This window comes from Podarcis erhardii (assembly GCF_964252035.2).
Source record: "Podarcis erhardii genome assembly, chromosome: 3".
In the NCBI taxonomy this organism is placed as follows: Eukaryota; Metazoa; Chordata; class Lepidosauria; order Squamata; family Lacertidae; genus Podarcis; species Podarcis erhardii.
The window spans coordinates 25,434,363-25,453,322 of record NC_138507.1 but is presented as its reverse complement, the minus strand read 5'-3'; the positions used below and the strand labels follow the sequence as shown (position 1 = coordinate 25,453,322).

The window sequence follows — 18,960 nt, the reverse complement described above, 5'->3', positions numbered from 1 at the left end:
CGTGCTGTGCCGGTTTAGTCCAGTGCACAGGGGCTCGCCGAACAGGCGGCTCAGTTCGGGGGGCGGCTCGGGGGCCAGTTAAACAACCACCGTGGGCAGCTTGTGGCTCATGGGCCTTAGGTTGCCGACCCCTGGCTAAGAGCAACAAATCTCTACTGGTTCTTTAAACTTTTGCACAAGATTAAGCACATGAGCTAGGCATTTAAGCCTAGCAGTGGGTTCAGCAGCTTGCTGTTTCCTAAAGGGAATACTTCCTTTTCTTTCCTGACGGTTTCTTTTTTTCTTGCTCATCTCAGCCAATGCTGCCAATGCTGGACTTCAGCAGCAGCACCGCCACCGTGGGCTGCCACTCTCCTCACCTGGACAGGGTGCTTCTAAATATCTTGTCCTTTGCACCTGAAACATTATTTGCATTGGTAAGTACTTGATTATTTACCTAAGTCAACCAGAGTGCATCTTGATTATCTCTACTGCTTCTTCCCCCTCCCTATCCATTTCACGCAGGTTGGGAAAGGGTCACATCGTCTGATCCAACTTTCTATTTACTTTATTAGCAGAAAAGGGAGAGGTTTATATACACACAATTAGAGCAAATAGAGTTGTTCCGCTGGATCCTGTTTCAGTAGCATTTAGTCACATATTATATTGCCTAGGAGGCACCTTAAAGGAAATCTCTTTTTTCCCTGTAGGAAAATTAATGGATTTCATGGAGACAGGGGTTGTTGTTTTTTTTACAACAAACATACAAACACAACCATTGTTCTTTATTATTAATCATAATAATATGTTTTTGAGCACAAAACACTTTAACATTCCTTTATGTCCATGGGAGGGTGTGTGGAATACCTGCTAGTCCCATTTTACAGGTGGCAAAGTGAGCATGGAAGCAAATGAAATAATTAGGAGAATCTGGTGAGTCCACATTGAGGTGGCATTGCTTTTTTCATTTCATTGAAGAACTGTAATCCTGTGTGAATGTTTGACTGTACAGGTGAATAGACCATTCATGTAAGCAGTTTTTAAAAACAAGCTTGCCACTCTCTAATAGTTCCAAGTGACCGTAAGCTACTTCTGAGCAAGTCACCTGTTCAGATTCAAAACTAGTACTTGATTTGACATCCACTTCGCACCTTGAGTGTACACCATATGTAGCCATGATTTACATGATCACATTTAAAGGACCCATGCATGTCTGTACACACACACATAGCAATGACTGTAGTTGCCCAATACAAACTACAGCTGATATGAAATAGGACTAGGCTTGGGAAGAGCAGGTTCAAACTCTACTCAGCCATAATTTTGTAGGGTTCTTGTGAAGGTAAAAATGGGGGGAGAGAGTTACATATTCCATACCCTTTAGCCAGCTTAATTCTCTTGTAATCAAGTCAATAAGCAAGCCTTTTCATGCTGTTCCATTCTGCTTACGTTTGTGTTTTATGGTGCGCGGTTGCTTTTTAAAACTGTCTTAAAATTTTGTGGTGTTTTAAATTTCAACTTTTAAAACTGGGTTTTCTATTGGTATCCTATGCCATGGCTGCTGCTTTGCGAGATTCTCCTAAAAAGTAGAGTATAAATAAATGCTCGTGAGAGAAGTGAAGATTTTCACATACTGTAGTTTAGTCAGTATGTGTCCCAAGCTATGAGGTGCCAGTTTTCTCAGGTCTTGCGTCTGTGGTGCCATTGTGCTGAAGCATTGGGCCTGAACCATTATATATTATTATTATTATTACTACTACTACTACTATTACAAAGGTCCGTATAATAAAAGCTATGGTTTTCCCAGTAGTGATGTACGGAAGTGAAAGCTGGACCATAAAAAAAGGCTGACCGCTGAAGAATTGATGCTTTTGAATTATGGTGCTGGAGGAGACTCTTGAGAGTCCCATGGACTGCAAGAAGATCAAACCTATCCATTCTTAAGCAAATCAGCCCTGAGTGCTCACTGGAAGGACAGATCCTGAAACTGAGACTCCAATACTTTGGTCACCTCATGAGAAGAGAAGACTCCCTGGAAAGGACCCTGATGTTGGGAAAGATGGAGGGCACAAGGAGAAGGGGACGACAGAGGACAAGATGGTTGGATAGTGTTCTCGAAGCTATGAACATGAGTTTGACCAAACTGCGGGAGGCAGTGGAAGACAGGAGTGCCTGGCGTGCTCTGGTCCATGCGGTCACGAAGAGTCAGACACGACTAAACGACTAAACAACAACTACTACTACTACTATTACTATTCATGAAATTTCTACGCCACCCTTCATCCAAAGATAGATCTTAATTTTTTAGAAAAGAACATGTGTGTTGGGTTTCAAAGTCCTTTAAGCTCTTCTTTTTACCATTAGGTTGTGTGGACAGGTGTGTGGGTCAAGGACAAGATGAAATAATTGGGAGCCTGAGGCAAAAAATAATAATAGCCATCCAAATGGTACCCTGACGAGGCAGGAGGGCAATACCAATGAAGGAATTGCTGTCTTCTAATAGTACCCTATTGTCTGAGGGTGGCCTGCTGTGATTTGAAGGCACTCTGCAAATGCTCTGAAGCAGTTTGGTTGATTATTACTTCACTTGTTTCTGGATTATTGTCTTATGTTTCCAACTGATTGCAGCCACTGAACACAACTGCTGGGGTTTGTACGCTGCCGACTTCCTGCCCTGCTGGTGGGCTTCCCAGAACCAAGCCCAGTCTGGCCTGTGACTTCTGAAGACAGGCCAGCAGGGTCCCTTGGTGGCAGGGGGTGCCAACTTGAATAAAATTTGGGGGTGGGGGTGGGGAGGGCAGGTAAGCCCCACCCCACATAATCGATCCATGACACTTTGCACAAACGCCATTGAAATGGCAACGCCCATCAACTGGGGAGTAGGCGGTGGCCCCCTCAAATATTTTTTTGGGGGGGAGCTGAAGGGACCTCTGCCCCTAGGAGTTGGCTCCTCTGCTTGGGAGAATCCAGTCAGAACTGTCTCCTGCGACATTATAAGCGGCAAAGGCTCTCTCCGCGTGGGGTCCTCGTCCCATCCGTCGGCTGTGAGGGACCCCCAACGGCACAGCCGCCCGCGTTACAGCTCCTGCCACAAGTAGGGAGGGGGGAAGGAAGGAGAGAAAGTCTCTCTTCTTCTTTCCGACGAGTGGGAACGGCATCGATCTTCTCGCTCCGGAAGATTAGATAATGTAAACCAAACCCGGCTCCTCGTCTTCGCACCCCGCCCTTTCCCGCCCCACCGAACGCCAAGCGCGCCAGGCCGGGGCGAGCGGCCAAGCCCACGAGCCGCTGCTGGTAATCCCCCCCCCCCCTCAGCTGGCGGGCAGTGATGCCAGAGAGATGCAGCCCGCCGGGCGGGCCGAGACGAGAAGTGCGCGAGGGAGGCTGCGCGCCCCGAGGAAACGGCGGGAAGCGAGCGAGCGGGCCGGGGTGGGGGTGGGGGGGTGGGAAGGGGGGCCAAATGAATATTTCAGGCGGAGTTTCTAATTAAAGAAACTCGGGCTGCTGAGCCCCCCCCCTTTCCTTCCTCCCTCCCCCCCCCCTTGAGCCGGGACTGCTTGTTTTACGTCTGCGGGGAGGCAGCATAAGAAGGGACCGGGGCGGGGGAGCCGTGAGGGGAGAAGTTCAGTGGCTGCGAGGCGACTCGAGGGGCTGCAGAGCGGGACTTGGGGGAGAGCCGGCCGTCCACCCACTTGCAAGTCGATACCGTCTGAGGCGGCGGCGGCGGCGGCGGCGGCCACCTCACGGATACCCTATATAAGCCTCTATAAAAGAGCGGACATGGAGTAGGTGGCGGGAGAGCGGGCGGCGTGCGCGCCGGGGAAAGGAGACAGAGCGCGGCGAGAGAAGCGAGGCTCCGGCCGGCGAGGGAGGGAGCCCCGTCACACACACCGCCTCAAAGGGCGAACGGAGGCAGGTAATGCTCCCGAGAGCTCAAGGGCGGACACGGCCGGACGGCGGGATCCACCGCGCGCCTCTCGCCAGATTCAGCCGCTCTCTGGCCAGCGGCGGCGGCGGCGTCCTTGCGCTCGGGCACCTCCGGAAGGTGTCGCTCGACTGGCTGGCCTCGCCGGCACTTGCTGAGCGGCGAGTGAGCGAGGGGAGGGAGCCCGAGGCACCAAGCCGCCGCCCGGCAAGGAGGAGGGTCAAGCTGAGAGGGCTGTGGCACTGGCGCCCGGCTCGCCCCGTTTGCCTCCCGAGTCTTTCTCGCGGGTGGGGAAGGGAGGAGGAAGAGGAGAAGAAGCCGAGAGCAGCCGCCGCCGCGCTTGGAACGGAGAGAAAGTCCTAGCCAAAGTTAAAGCGCTTCGTTGAAATCGCCTTGATTTCAACGGGTGGAATCTCGGCTCTTCTCTGCGCGAAATCGACGGGGCTGAGAAGTGCAGAGACAGCTCTGGCTGGACCGAGCCGCCTTTTTCGAATGAATGGGTCGCTCTCAGCCAGCCAGATGTTCATACCTCTCTCTCGCTCTCTCCACGCCGGACTTGCTCAGCCTGGTGCCTCCCAGATGCGCTGGCTGCGGAGAGTGGCAGACCTCAGACATCTGGGAGGCTCCAGGCTAGCGAAGGCTGCTCTTCCTCGAGCATCCGCAAGCCACGTGGAGGAGGAGGAGGAGGAGGAGGAGGAAGGACATGGAAGGACCGAAGGGGCAGGCGCTTCCCAGACCCGCCGATGTGCCTGCGTAGGGTTTGGCGTCGTGGAGAGAGGGGGTTTAGACTGGGTCGAGGCTTGCGACTCTGAGTATATTTCACTGGGGGACCTGCGGCCCTCCGGATGTGGCACTCCAGCTCCTATTAGCCCCAGCTAAGGGATGATGGGTCGAGGGTTCAGCAACATCTGGAGGACCACAAGTTCCCACTCTGCTGGTCCAAAGCATCTGAGCCTGCGCGCGTCCCTTTGGATTCTCTGTGTATGCCCTCGGATGTAAGCATGTAACCACTTGATAAATTACTTGCCGAGCCAAGAGGGGAAACCCCGCCACATTTCCTCATCAGATTACAAATTAGGGGGAGCAAAAAAGCGGCCAAGTTCTTCTCGGATCAAGGCAGCCTGCTGGCTAGCCAAGCGCTTAGGGAGCAAGTAGACTTGAAAGACAGCGTCACTTGCGCGCCCCCCACCCCCTTGCAGAATGCCGTGAAAGCTTGCCAAACTTTTCCAGGCAAGACTCTATTTACCTGCCTGGCATTTTGCACTAGCTTCTTGCGTTCCCCCTCCCTCGGGCTGCCTCTCCTTACGCAAAAACAGGTTTCCAGGTTTCCAAAAGGAAAAGAGGAGGGGGAAAGGGGGGCGCGGAATCCCTCAGGTCCTTTGCTTCCCCTAGAGTTTGCTTTTCATATAAAGCCATGCCGATCTCCAATAGGAAGCGGGGGGGGGGGACCACAAGCAAGGCTGTGGGGCAGGCTGCTGAGTTGGGAGAGGCGGGTTGCCTTTGGTGCGAGGCGGGCGGCCCCAGTTGGTGGACTTCATCTTTCATCACGCCCTCACCATTGGACATGCTGTCTGTGACTGATGGGAGTTGGAATCCGGCAGCATCTCGAGGGTCCTCATCCCTGGTGTAAAGGCTCCGGAGTAAAGTGCCACCACTCGGTGGCACTGCCTCTGGCTGAGAAGCATTGATTCCCACTCTTGGGGCTTCCCAGTTAAGCGAGAGGGGTGAGTAAGCCCTTCCCTTCGTGCAAGGCTCCCTCGCGTGCCAAACAAGCAAGGAGGAGTTTCATCGCTGGCGCTCAGGTCCTGCTTTGGAAGCCGTGCGCTCAGAAGGGTGTCTTCTGCCAAACTGATCTGAATACTCCAGAAAGCAGCTCCTCTGCAAATAAATCTCTCCTAGCCCTCTGCTGCTTGTGGACTCAATGAGGGATAGGGTTATGCTTCTTCCTTGTTTTAGAAGCGATACGTTTATTGATTTATTGATTGATCTCCAGGTCCCACCCACTGCTTTTAAAACCAAAACAAAACCCAAACACCATGTGTTAAAAGTATTCGATATCCATCTTCCTGTCCTAAGCAAGCGCTCTTTAACTCCGTGGCACCAAGAGCAAGGGCAGTGAGTTCAGCATCAAGCGAATGAGACGCGAATGCCGCTGGGGAATTCAATTGCCTTCTTCTTGCTACTAGATCCTACTTGGCTAAAGAGCAGAGAGAGCTGCCAGCTGAGGATCTGGGTCCTCCCCCTCTTTTAAGTAAAAAAGAGAGAGAGAGGGAGAGAAGGCAGAGGTTAGAAATCTGGGCACTCTCAACTTGAAGGGAGAATAATTGCTTTAACTTGCCACTCACTGTTCGCGTTGATGTGACACCTGGCAGTGACACATATCTCCTCTCCACAGCTGGTTTCAGGGAGTGGACTCGGAAAGTGGCTCCATCTATCCCTCGTTTGATCTCGGAAGCGCCATGGGCAGATTCCTGAGATCCCCTGCGTTGGTGGGGCTGGTGCTGGCCATGCTTTCAGCGGGACATTGCGAAGAGAGACCCGAATCTAGCGCAGGGCTGAAGGAAAGGCAGAACCTCTTAAACCTGATCATGGAGATCATTCAGGAACTGAAAAAATACCACCTGGAGGAGGACGAGGAGAACGGGGTTCAGTACAAACAAGACTATCTTTTGGACCGGAGAAGGGAAGTAGTACCCGATTATGGATCTTACTCAGAAGAACAGAGAGTTGGTAAGTCAAATAATACTACATTGTGTTAGGGAAGACGCTGCAACCTGTTACGTTCATTTTTCTTTTTGCGTTAAACTTTACAAAACGGAGGGCTCGGTCATCAAGCTGCTAGTTTGCATCTGAGAAATCTCGGGGGTGGGGGGAGGCTTGCAAATTGCTCCAGTCCTTAGTTGTGCAGCGGATTCCTCAATAACCGCTCTGAAGGCAAACGCCAGACTAGCAAAAGCTCCCCTCGCGTTGAACGCGGAATAACCATGCTATGCCCTCCTTCAGCGATCGATGGCGCTGAAGAGCAAATTAATAGGTTGAAATCCGAGAATCATCATCAAAGGAGATCTCTTTGCGATGTGTGTGCTCCGAGGCTCTCTAACAGTTCCTTGTCTGTTACTCTAGTCTAGTCAATTGCAAATCTGAAACTCTCCGAAGTTTCTTTTTAAAAGTTTTCCATAGTTCGAGGGTTCCCGCCCCAATAGACTGGTTTGCATCAGTATAAGGCAACTTCGTGTGCAAATCTACATTTGATTACTGCTAGTCACTCGGATATCTCCCACAGGTTTTCTGCTTCTTTAAAGTTTCTTTTTTTCTAGATTTTATCTTGAAGGTTAAGCAAATTTAAATTGCATTGATTTTAATAGATGAGTGAAGTAATTATACAGTTCTCTATAAGGGGCCTGAAAAGCACAGGACTGTAACAATATACTGAGGATGAGAAATTTACAACGAAGCAGGAAAAATATAATTACAAATGCAAACTATTGTATTGAAGAATGTTCTAAACAGTTGGCTGCAGGCGAGTTTTTGGTTGACACCTGGAAACCTCCCTTAGCAACTAAATTGCATTGGTTGAATGAATATTTTTCAGTTTCTCATGTGGAATGTTTTTGGGTTTTTTGTTGTTGTTGTTGTTTTTTGAAGTTATCTGAGGAAGATCTTTGAAGCAGGTCTGCTATCAGCTGTTTAGAGCAGTCTTCAGGACAAAAATGTTTGAGCTATGCTATTGTCTGCAAGCTTCGGGGAAAGGAACACTTTGCAACTGGAATGATGTTTTGTCACTTTCTGTAAACTTCTTATTAAGGCTACTTGTAGTCATACCTTGAAAGAGTAGCATGGCAGGTTTTTCGGCTGCAGTGCAAGCTGTACTCCACTCCTCATGCTTTATCAACCAGAAAACAACCTCCAGCTTGCAAGCACCCTTCCCTGGCTTTGAGACAGCCAACTTTTTTTTTTAGTCCCCTCTAGGTATCCAACTTGTTTATTTGCTGTGGTTGTACATTGTTTAACTTTGAAATCTGCTCAGATAGGGGAGATAGCTTTGTGACTGGCACAAGGGCAAACCAATCACCATTGCACATAGTCCAGCCCTTAAGAGGGAGGTGCTTCATGACTGATACAAGGGCCAGCCCATCAGTGCTGTCCAAAACTGATTTCAGCTCCAAACCAGAGCAGCAGCTATCCCGCCCTAATTCTCCAAACAAGGCTGTGTATATACATAAGGTATGCAGAAAATGTGGCAGCATACTCATTGCTGAAATGTAAGCAGTTCTCTCTCTTTCCTGCTACTCTTCAGAAATCATTGGGGTTTGATAGTGCTTGTACAGGCTGGGTTTGTCTCTGTTATGTATTGAGAAATGCTATAATTATATTTCTATGCCTGTGTTTTTGACACCATAAACATGTTTCTGGAAAGAAGTCTTACCAATGGCAAATTTTCAGTTTAAGAACTGTCTGTTTCCTGGACCAGAAATCAGAACTAGTTGCAGACTAAAAAATTAGCCAATTTTATTCGTGCTTATATCACTGGAACTTTAATTCTTTAAAATCATACTATTTGGCTTAACTGGCCATTAGTTACTCTGAAACAGCATTTCTTTGTTGGGGTTTAATTCTGCTGTAAATTATTTCAGAAATTTGGCTTTAGACAATTAGACTACAATTCTGTGTCTACTTTCTGTAAGCGCCATTGAATTCACAGGATTGCACTGTCAAATCCTACGTATAATAATAAAAGATTTGCAGACTACACTTGCCAGTCCCTTGAAAATGGGAATTTAGGCTTATCATAAATACTTGCCAATTAGAGCAAATGCAGTTGATCTGCTGGATCCTGTTTGAGTAGTACTTAATCACATATTATATTGCTTAGGAGGCACCTTAGAGGAATGGGGAAGATTTAGACCACACCCCATGGGTGGCACTGAATTGCTCCCCCTCTGCAAGTAAATGGCTATAAAGCACAACAGGAAAAGAAAAGGGGAGATTCCAAAAGGCTGAAAAAAGTTATGTACTGAAAAACACCCAAAGTTCTGATGCATCTAGAACTTGGGAGGTTTTACTTGAAAGAGTAATTGTTGTTGACAAAGTGAGAGTTCCTACAGAGAGTTCTCACTAAACACAGTACTCAAGTACACCGTTGCTATTGAGCAGTGGGCACTAAAATTTTCAGAAAGTGAAATTTCACTTGCAAGGGTTCCACATGCCTGTGTAGATTCAATCTATCTGTAGTTATTCTAATAAGATGCAGATCCTCCCTTCCGCTCCTGTCAGCCACTATAATATGCTAATATCAGCTAATGTTTAATAAGATTTGCATCCAGATCTAAACAAGCTCATTTCAAAGTAAATTCTCAAAGTAATAAGGTTGCTTGGGATTACAGCTTTGGGTTGTATACAATACTGTGCATTCTCTGACTTAAAATGCTGAATTACTTTATAAATTTCCACAATTTTGCACAACATATGTGCAATATACACAATTCAGCTAGTCACAGGGAAAGCAAGGAACTTTGCAAGACCCTGAAATCTAGGTCAGGTACCAGGCTCGGGTGACCCAACGGTGCTGTTGATGGACAGCCATGGTGCTGATGCAGATTCCCTGTCTTGTGCTCTGATTGGGTCCTTCTGGCACCAATTGGCCCACCCCTGTGGGCTTACCCAACAGCACCAACACTCTTACTTGGGGAGCAAAAGTGGCTACTAGTTTGAATTTGTGCCTGGTGGTCACCATTTAAAATTCCCTACACCGCAACACTCCAGAGCACCTGGCAAATTCTGCACCGTTGCATTATGAGAAATATAAAATGGCAGCTGCCCAGTACTGATCAGAATCAAACAAATGCCCACCTCTCCTAGGAAACCCACCATCACCAATACAATCGCTTAAGTGGCATTGGCACTAATCGGTGACACGTACTGCATGAGGTCCAGGCAAGGTAAACATCAGCATCACTGGTCTCTCCCAGAGTGTATAAGCCCCAGTATCTGCCCAAGTGTGCTGGATGTTGACTTGTTAATTGAATCTGTTAGTTGAATCCGGCCTATTATGTAGAAGAAGCCTGGAATTATAGAATTTGTTGTTTATTGTGCTGGATATAGGTCAGAGTGTTGGTCTCTTTGCTACATGGAAAACACCCCTTCACACAGTAAACTGGCACATTAAGAATAATCATCTAAATTTCTCCCTGTACAAGATTTTATTTTTTGTTTGTCATGCAGGCGGATTAATGGTTTTAAATATATATATAAAGAGAGGAGCACTCAAAAATATGATTCCAGCTGCAGTTTGAAATCATAGAATCCATCACAGTCTGCATCAGCCTTCCCTAACATGGTGCTATTCATGTTTTGGACAACTTTCGCGAGGAATGTGTTAGAAACAGATTTCACACTGAAAACCTGCTTAACTAACGGCTCGAGCTTGATGTAGAACCACTGTGCAACACATAACTGGAGCACAGCAGCTGAAGTAGAACCTGTTCTAATCAAAATAAAGCTGTGCTGAAGCAACTTGCCAACTTCTGAAAGGCTTTTCCCCAGCAGTCTCGCTATCATTGCAAGGAACTACTATCCAGAACTCTACCTATCAATCATCTAATGCCTGAGTGTCCCCTGAGGGACTTTTGAAAGAAACATCTAAGCATTTAATGTTGCACATGACATAATTAGGTCAAATATTATAAGGTCAATTCAACTGAGCTTGATATGCTTAGAAGTACTGTAAATAAATGGTGAATTTCGAGACTGTCTAAAACTTACCAGTGAATCAGATCTGGTTGGAAGTAGTTCTGACTTTAAATGCAATAAAGAGGTCCCAGGGGAATTCAAAGGCCACTTAGGCATTCATTTATGGTAAAAAAAGAGACAAGTGTAGCATTTCATGTGCAATCAACACAGATGTCTTAATGTAAGTAACAAAAAGCAATAAAATGTGACAGTAAATCAAGGAGACAGCCACAAGGAGCTAAAGAGGATTTCAACGAACTAGTTGCATTCCCCTCCATTTAATACAGGATGTGGGAAAGCAAACCACATGAGTAAGACTCAAGTAGATTATGTTGTCCTCCCTTACAATACTGTGGTTACATTTCCTGAAAATATGCTCCTATTCAGTCAGTTTCTCAGACTGTGCTTGATGAACATTTGTCTGTCCTGGATAACAAAATGCAATTATTTGAGAAGAATTGAGTTTAGGAACTAAATAGGACACTACAGATTCTGTTATGCCAAACTCCAGGTTCTTCATTATGGGTGTCTATAGTTCTGTATAAGTATGTGTACTGTCATACCTTGGGTTACAGATGCTTCAGGTTGTGTGTTTTTGGGTTGCGCACTGCGCCAAACCCAGAAGTACTGGAATGGGTTACTTCCGGGTTTCGGGGCTCGCGCATGCACAGAAGCCCCAAATCGCGACCTGTGCATGCGCAGACGCAGCGCTGCAGGTTGCGAACGTGCCTCCCGCACAGATCACGTTCGCAACCCAAACATCTACTGTATGTGTAAAACCATATAATGCAAAATTCTTTGTTAACATGAACATGGAGCAACAGCTGGTCTCTGACATGTCAGCAGATTTGCATGTTTTACTGACACTCCCATTAATCATCACATACCCAAGCAGTGGCACCTGTGTTTCAACAGCTCAACTCAGATGCACAAACATGGCGCCGTCTGAATGTCTAGGAAGGTGACTTGGAAACTACTAGTCCAGAATGTGGCAGCTAGACTGAAGACTGGGAGTGGCTGCCAGGATCATATCACACTGGTCCTAAAGGATCTTCATTGGCTCCCAGTATGTTTCCGAGCACAATTCCAAGTGTTGGTGCAGACCTTTAAAGCCCTGCATGGTCTCAGCCCTGTACACCTGAGGGAGTGTCTCCACTCCCACTGTCTAGCTCTGAGGACCTTCTGGCAGTTCCCTCACTGCAAGAAGTGAAGTTACAGGGAACCAGGCGGAAGGCCTTCTCAGTAGTGGCACCCGCCCTGTGGAACTCCCTCCTGTCAGATGTCAAACAGATAAACAACTATATGATTTTTTAGAACACATCTGAAGGCAGCCCTTTATAGGGAAGTTATAAATATTTGGTGTGGTTTTTTGTGTTTTTATATTCTGCTGCCCAGAGTGGCTTGGGCAACCCAGTGAGATGGGTGGAAGAATAATAATGATAAAGATAAAGATAAAGATAAAGATAAAGATAAAGATAAAGATAAAGATAAAGATAAAGATAAAGATAAAGATAAAGATAAAGATAAAGATAAAGATAAAGATAAAGATAAAGATAAAGATAAAGATAAAGATAATATTAGGTGTCAGGGGCTCAGGAGCAGAGGCACAGGAGGGGGAGGAAATGGAGAGCGAGGGGGAGGAATCCGAGGGGAGCGTAGGAGATGACAGTGGTCCGAGGGATTCCATGAGCCTCTCCAGCGAATCGGAAGATTCACAGAAGGGGGCGCCAGTGGCCAGGGGTAGGGGGTTCCCAAGGGGAACGCCCCAGGAGCAAGGGGGCAGCAGGGACTCCCAGAGCAGTAGTTGGAAATCAGGACCAGCTTCCCCACCAGAGCAGAGTGGGGGGGAAGAGTCCCAAGCATCGGGGCCAGTGCATTCCCCACCAGGGAGAGAAGACGAGGCAGAGCTGACCACGCCTCCATCGGACAGTCGGACAACGGAGGGGAGGTCAGATCCGGCCAGTATCCCGGAAGAGGGAAGCAGTGACAGAAGTAGTGTAAAGGTTAAGAGAAAGGTCACTGGGTTGGCGCGAGAGGCAAGTTCAAATGTTCAGGAGCGCGGGACAGCAGAGAATGAGGATTGGGAACCGGGTCCTAAAGCCCGCCGGAGGCAGGGGGAGGAGCTAAGCGACTCAGCCTCGGAAGAGTCCAGAAAGGGCAATGCCCCAGTGGGCAGGAGGACCCAGAGGAGGAGAGAGCAGCGGAAAAGGTGGAGCAGGGCTAGGATCTTAAACTGGTGTCAGAAGGGAGGAGACTCAGACAGGACTTCGCCGATCTAGAGTTTAAGACGTAGGGCTGCACGCTGCGGCTTTGAAATGGAAACTGAACTTCAATAAAGACTTTTGTACATTACGACAGCCTAGCGTTGGTCCTCTGTGAGCTGGGACCTAGAGGCAGCCCTGACATTAGGTGTTATGCAAACTAACAAATGATGTTCATGGACTTGGAAATTCAAAATGTAGGGCACATTCATATTATTCAGTTAAGCTGTCCTGTTTCCTCCCCCAGTTACATCAGAAGAGCTAAGCCAGGAGCAGCTAGAAGAGCCATGGCATTCTTTCTTGTGAAGAAAGAGATGGGCAGCCAGCCAGTGTGGTGTAGTGGTTAAGAGCGGTAGTCTCATAATCTGGTGAACCGGGTTCACGTCTCCGCTCCTCCACAAGCAGCTGCTGGGTGACCTTGGGCCAGTCACACTTCTCTGAAGTCTCTCAGCCCCACTCACCTCACAGAGTGTTTGTTGTGGGGGAGGAAGGGAAAGGAGAATGTTAGCCGCTTTGAGACTCCTTAAAGGGAGTGAAAGGCGGGGTATCAAATCCAAACTCTTCTTCTTCTTCAATGTACCACTAAATCTCTTAAAACTTGTACATACAAGAGCTGCCTAGAAGCGAGAAACATTTGCATTTGGAGTAGGACAGAAGCTGACTGCTTTTGCTCAAAAGCCATCCCACTTGATTTCAATGGCACTTGCTTCCCAGAATTGTGAACAAAATTAAATTCAATCCCAGCCGTCTTTACTCAAAATGTTACTGATTTCAGTGGGTGTTCAATGCTATAAACACTTGCTTAGGTGTATCTAGGTGGGTTGTGTGTGTTTTTTAGAACATGAGAATTTTAGAACATGAGAATTTTACAAAGGGCAAATAATGAGCCTACAATTGGTTTTTAAGATCCATGAAAATGCCATTGCCTTTTTCAACCAGTTTAACATCTTAAAATTAGCTGGAAGCTAAATGAACATGAATGTCGACTCTGTTACAATGTCCCTCATTCCTTTTAACAGAAATAGTTCCTAGAGATCTGAGAATGAAAGACAAGTTTTTAAACCATTTAACAGGTAAGCAGAATTTAACATTCCATCATGGTACTTTTGTCTGTAATTATCCTCTTACGCTACTAATTCAACTGATCCACTGCTTCTTTTCTCCCCCAGGTCATCTTTATTTTGGTCCAAAATGCACGAAACACTTTCATAGACTTTACCATCATACAAGAGACTGCACCATTCCTGCATGTAAGTGCTATCACCCAAGAATCCATTGCCAGACATTTAATTTAGTTGCATTCAATAAAGAGCTGTCTCCCAATGCAATTATTATTCGGTTTATTTAAGGAGTTTGTGGAATTACAGTAATTAAACAGACTGCTGTATAATGAGACTCAAATGTAAATATTCAGGGATGTACTCAACTCGCTTTTACTCAAGAGTATATGCACTGAAGTAATGGAGATAAGCTAGTCATGGTTATTAATTTCAATGGGTTTGTTGAAGACAACCAGCAGTACCTATAAGTGTGAACTATGAGTTTCATCCTAAATTTCCTAAGCATAGGGCAACATCCAGCATCATGTGAGCAGACGTCTCCCTACAGATCTGCTTCATAGGGTCTTCCAACCACCCAGAACAGTTGTTGGGAGTTTGCAGGTGGGCGAACCCATTCTGTCAAGAGCAGTCATTCTGCTGGCAGACAGACACTGTTGGATTTCACCCACAGAGTTGCAACCCATGGGACAATATTTTAAGTGCTCTTGCTGTGACTCCTCCAAGAGGTCTCATGGCTTTAACTATCAACTTAAAATGTACTTTCCGCAGGCAGTTCAAATTTGTATGCCAATTATCTGTCAACTCCTTTGCCTTTGGTTTGCAATATAGTAACTTGGAACTTAATAGTACATCAGATAACAGACATTAAAGAATAAAATCTGGGTTTGCAACACTGGGATATATATATATAGAGAGAGAGAGAGAGAGAGAGAGATGCACAAGCAGTTAAGAAGTTGTTTAACTGGCAGAAGTCACAGCTGACACCAATGTCACACTTATTAAAATGATGCATTTCCTTACATTCCGGGGATTGCCCAAAGCCAAAATCGCATATAGTCAAAACACACTGGGTTCAATGGTGGGTGGGATTGCCAAAGTCATTTCACCAAGAACCCTGGCCCCTTTTTATTTTTCGTCATGCATGTGAAGCTGAATGTGCACAAGTTAAATGCCTGTAAATTGCAGGCTTACTGTACACCCATAATCCAAGAGCCTAAGAATGATAACTATGACTCTTAACTATTGCATTTGAGTTTCCCCCCCTAACCTATGCACACCATTTTTTGGGGGGGAATAGTAATGAGGCAACACTAATTAAACAGTTCCCATCCAGCTGGTTTTACCGTTGCACATCACTGCTTGGGCTGCTGACTAGTTTCTCAACAGATAGTCCTCTCAACAGATAGCTGATAGTTTATATTAGTGTGATATAGGGAGGAGTACTTAATGGTGCATCTTTAATGTCTGTTCCCCCAGTAGCCTTAGCCTGACTTGACAGCCATTTAAATACCTTGACTCATATTTTGATTGTTTATTCTTGGCAACTGTGCATAAAAAAAAACTACTTGCATGTGCAAGTCAGACACATGTCATTTGCTGTATTAGAGAAAATTACTAATTCTACTGCCAATCACAGAAGAATTAATTCCCTTACTAGATTAACTGTGTTTTTGTAGTATCCAAAAACCATAACAGCAGGGCTTTTACACACACATTAATGTTTTGGCCTTCAAAGTAGGTTGCAGAGCAATTTAAGTCAAATGTGAAGGCTCACAAAATAGTTTCTTTTCAGGCTGTAGTTCACATAAAATTGATTACCTGAATGAATTTTGCAGGTATACATCTTTCATGAGCTTTCATGAGCTTTCTGATTTGCTTGCTTACATCAGAAATGGGGGAGCAAAGGGCCCGTATGCATAGATCAAATCCTTGCTCATATCTTGATTTATTAACCTAGAGATATGATTATCTTACTGTGGCCATTTCATTGTCCCATATTCAAGCTTTCCACCAAGTGTACATGTCATATGAGCTGGGACCAATCCTGACTGATGTATATACAGTAGCAGATACAAGTTGGCAATATTCACATTATTACATTTTTGTACACACAACTAAAATGTAATCTGTGGCTCAAATAAAGGGCAAGAAATTCAAACTGAAGATGAACAGTGCTCTAATTTTTATCCCCTTCGAGTTTTCAGCTTCAGATTATTATCAGTCTTTGCTAGTTCATTGTTAGTAGAAAATGAGAATTTTCATTTTATGGAATGAACACCACAATTTTATTTGCTATCCTGCATACCTAAGCTGTCCAGGCATGCATTGCAGCTATTTCTCCTGTGCGTGTTCATAGCCATGGGAGCTAGCTGTTTACATGTGCACGTCCGTTTCTTCTTGAGAGGTGCTTTCTTCCAGACCAGTCTGCATAGCATTATACATGCAAAAGCATATAAAATCCCTTTAAAAACTAAAAAAAAATCTCATTTATACAGCCAGATTTCTAAGCAAAGAATTCAAACTTATAACTTAAAAATAAATGGTTTCAAAATGAATTGCAACAGGCTTGAAGTTCCTTGTATAACCTTACGATAATAAACTTTTTTTTAAAAAAAAAACCCTCAAGTTATGCCGGGTTGTTTGTTAACTTCTATTTATGATCTTTTCACTAGACTATAAAAGATGTGCCAGGCTTCTTACTCGGTTGGCAGTAAGTCCAATGTGCACGGAAGGATAAGGTAAGCTTTTTGAAAGGACCAATTGCACACTGCCTGTATATGCATAGTAACATCACCATTGTAGACTTGATACAATTAATGAGCATCGCGCAATAGCTCTTTGGAGAAGGTATTCCCCTTTCAGAGAGAATGACACAACGCCCTTCACTCGGCAAAATACCAGCCATAAATAAAAGGATACCCCCTACCGGAAAGCAGCATAAAGACTCTCAGACATCAAGGGTGAATTCATAGCTGTATGCAGTTAGCAGATAGTGAAACAAAGCACATCCAGGCACAGCTTATTTTCAGGGGCTGAGTCAGCATCTATGTATTGACACTGGGTCTCTCTTTAAAGTTACAGGTTGATTATGCCATATTTGAATGCAGCTTAAAAATATACATGTAGGAGTGATTAATGTATCTATGATACAGTTATAATGTAGTTGATGCATAAACAAACACGTTATGTGCATTCAGCTGAATCTGTTTCCAAAACTGCACATTTCTATTTCACTGAAATACCAACTTAACAACAGTAAGCAATATCAGGAATCAAAACCAATTCATTTCTCTTGGAATCAACACTGAGATTGAGATTCTTTTCAGCCCTTGTGATTAAAACATTGTAGAACAAAACAAACTGTACTTCAGGGTGAAGCTCAATATTATTCATACTTTACTTGACTTTTCTTACTTTTTATGATAAAGCCATATATATATATATATATATATATATATATATATATATATATGTTGTAGTCAGTCCTCAAACATTAGAACCACCAACTTATCTCATATAGCAGGCATCCCCAAACTCGGCCCTCCAGATGTTTTGTGACTACAACTCCCATCATCTCTTGCTAACAGGACCAGTAGTCAGGGATGATGAGAACTGTAGTCACAAAACATCTGGAGGGCCGAGTTTGGGGGTGCCTGTCATATAGGAGTGATTGCCACAAGTAGGGAAATCAGTGTATTTAAGAAGAAGTAAAAATATATTGTTGCCCTTGGAGTAGCCAAGAACTGCTGCTCATGAACTGTGAAGGCTTTAGCTCACTTACCTAAATCCCCATCCCTTGACAGCAAATGGTAACCGACCCAGAGTTTTAGTATGCCAGATTGTGCAGCAAAACCAAAAGTGAAATATTTTGCTCTCTTGAAAACCGAGAAACTAATATTTTGTGGTGGGTGGTGTTGTCTTATCTTTGCTTCAGATGTTACTACTATCAAGGGAAAAAGCTATTATCAAGAACCAAGAGAAGTGCCTTGGAAACCAACAGGGAAATTGAACTTACCATCTTTGTAACATATTCCATTGTGAACAAGAGATTTATTTTTGCAAGTTGATAGACTACTTCCCATAAAATCTTTAAAACATGTGTTTTCTATTCTGTCACCACTGTTTACAGATACACATTTTTTCTGGTAGTTTTTCTACCATAACAATTTAAAATGTTTCATACTTTAAGGCCACCCTATATCAGAAGTGTTGCATTGCCAAAAAATTCAGTCAATTATCAACCTCCCAAGTAAGAACATGTTTCATTTAGAGACGTCATGGGACACTTTCAAGGAAGCCTTCCTGTGGAGAAGGTTGCCTTTCTTGCTTATGGAATTCAAAGTGTTTGGTTACAAATGTTTCATAAATCTGTTATGGTGTACTCTTACTGAGTACAAACTGCATGCCATGTGGAAGAGACAAACATGTTTTAAGTAAAACTTGGATTCTGCATCCACTAAAATGCCATCTGTTTCCTGTACAATAGAGGTATGAACATTCCAGCTAAATGTGCAATATGTAAATACTGTAAATAACATACATAATAAAGTGTTGGGTTTATAACTTGGCTCTTCATCATTATTATTATTCTTCCTACTTGTAGTAGGGAAAGAACTGCACTAGACCAAAGACATCAAATTCCTTTTCAAAGTGGGGATGTTTTGTGTGATGAGAGATGGAACATGCCCCAAGGTGGGCTTCAGGTGGGCTAACAGCATCTTTGCAAACAGTTCATTCAGAAGGGTAACCCAACCATGACTCTACTTGCCTGTGCAACCACCTTTTCCATCCTGCCAAGTCACCATCACCAGGGCTTATTAAAATAGCCATCTCTATCCAATTCAATACTGTAGCTATATTTAATGGAAGTAAGGTAAATGTTGCTCTTGTCCCTCCTCTCTAAGTGTTGCCTTGGGGTCCCGTCAATATGAAACATTCATTTCCATATACCTGCAACACCTGAAGGTTTTTCCTTTAAATGGAAGTTTGAAAGCAACCATGGAAA

The 18,960-nt window shown here is 44.9% G+C and overlaps 2 protein-coding genes across 3 annotated transcripts in view; both read left to right on the top strand.

Moving 5' to 3' along the window:
- The window catches only part of SH3YL1 (SH3 and SYLF domain containing 1), a 474,176-nt gene that overhangs the window by 413,911 nt on the left and 41,305 nt on the right, over window positions 1-18,960 (top strand). The window lies entirely within an intron of this gene.
- ALKAL2 (ALK and LTK ligand 2) lies at window positions 3,566-18,518 on the top strand. Of its 2 annotated transcripts, XM_081857524.1 has the most exons (6): window positions 3,566-3,895; window positions 6,300-6,634; window positions 13,914-13,967; window positions 14,064-14,144; window positions 16,628-16,693; window positions 17,890-18,518. In XM_081857524.1, the coding sequence occupies exons 2-5, from the start codon at window positions 6,364-6,366 to the stop codon at window positions 16,690-16,692; spliced, it is 471 nt and encodes a 156-aa protein (XP_081713650.1). In that variant the 5' UTR covers window positions 3,566-3,895; window positions 6,300-6,363; the 3' UTR covers window position 16,693; window positions 17,890-18,518. The 2 variants fall into 2 exon arrangements, with proteins under 2 accessions (XP_081713650.1, XP_081713651.1); XM_081857525.1 differs by lacking the exon at window positions 3,566-3,895 and having other exon boundaries at window positions 5,989-6,634.

Coding starts and splice junctions, on each gene's coding strand:
- ALKAL2 (XM_081857524.1), top strand. CDS start 6,364: ATGGGCAGATTCCTGAGATCCCCTGCGTTGGTGGGGCTGGTGCTGGCC. Junction 6,635..13,913: donor CTCAGAAGAACAGAGAGTTG/GTAAGTCAAATA, acceptor TCCTTTTAACAG/AAATAGTTCCTAGAGATCTG. Junction 14,145..16,627: donor AGACTGCACCATTCCTGCAT/GTAAGTGCTATC, acceptor TCTTTTCACTAG/ACTATAAAAGATGTGCCAGG.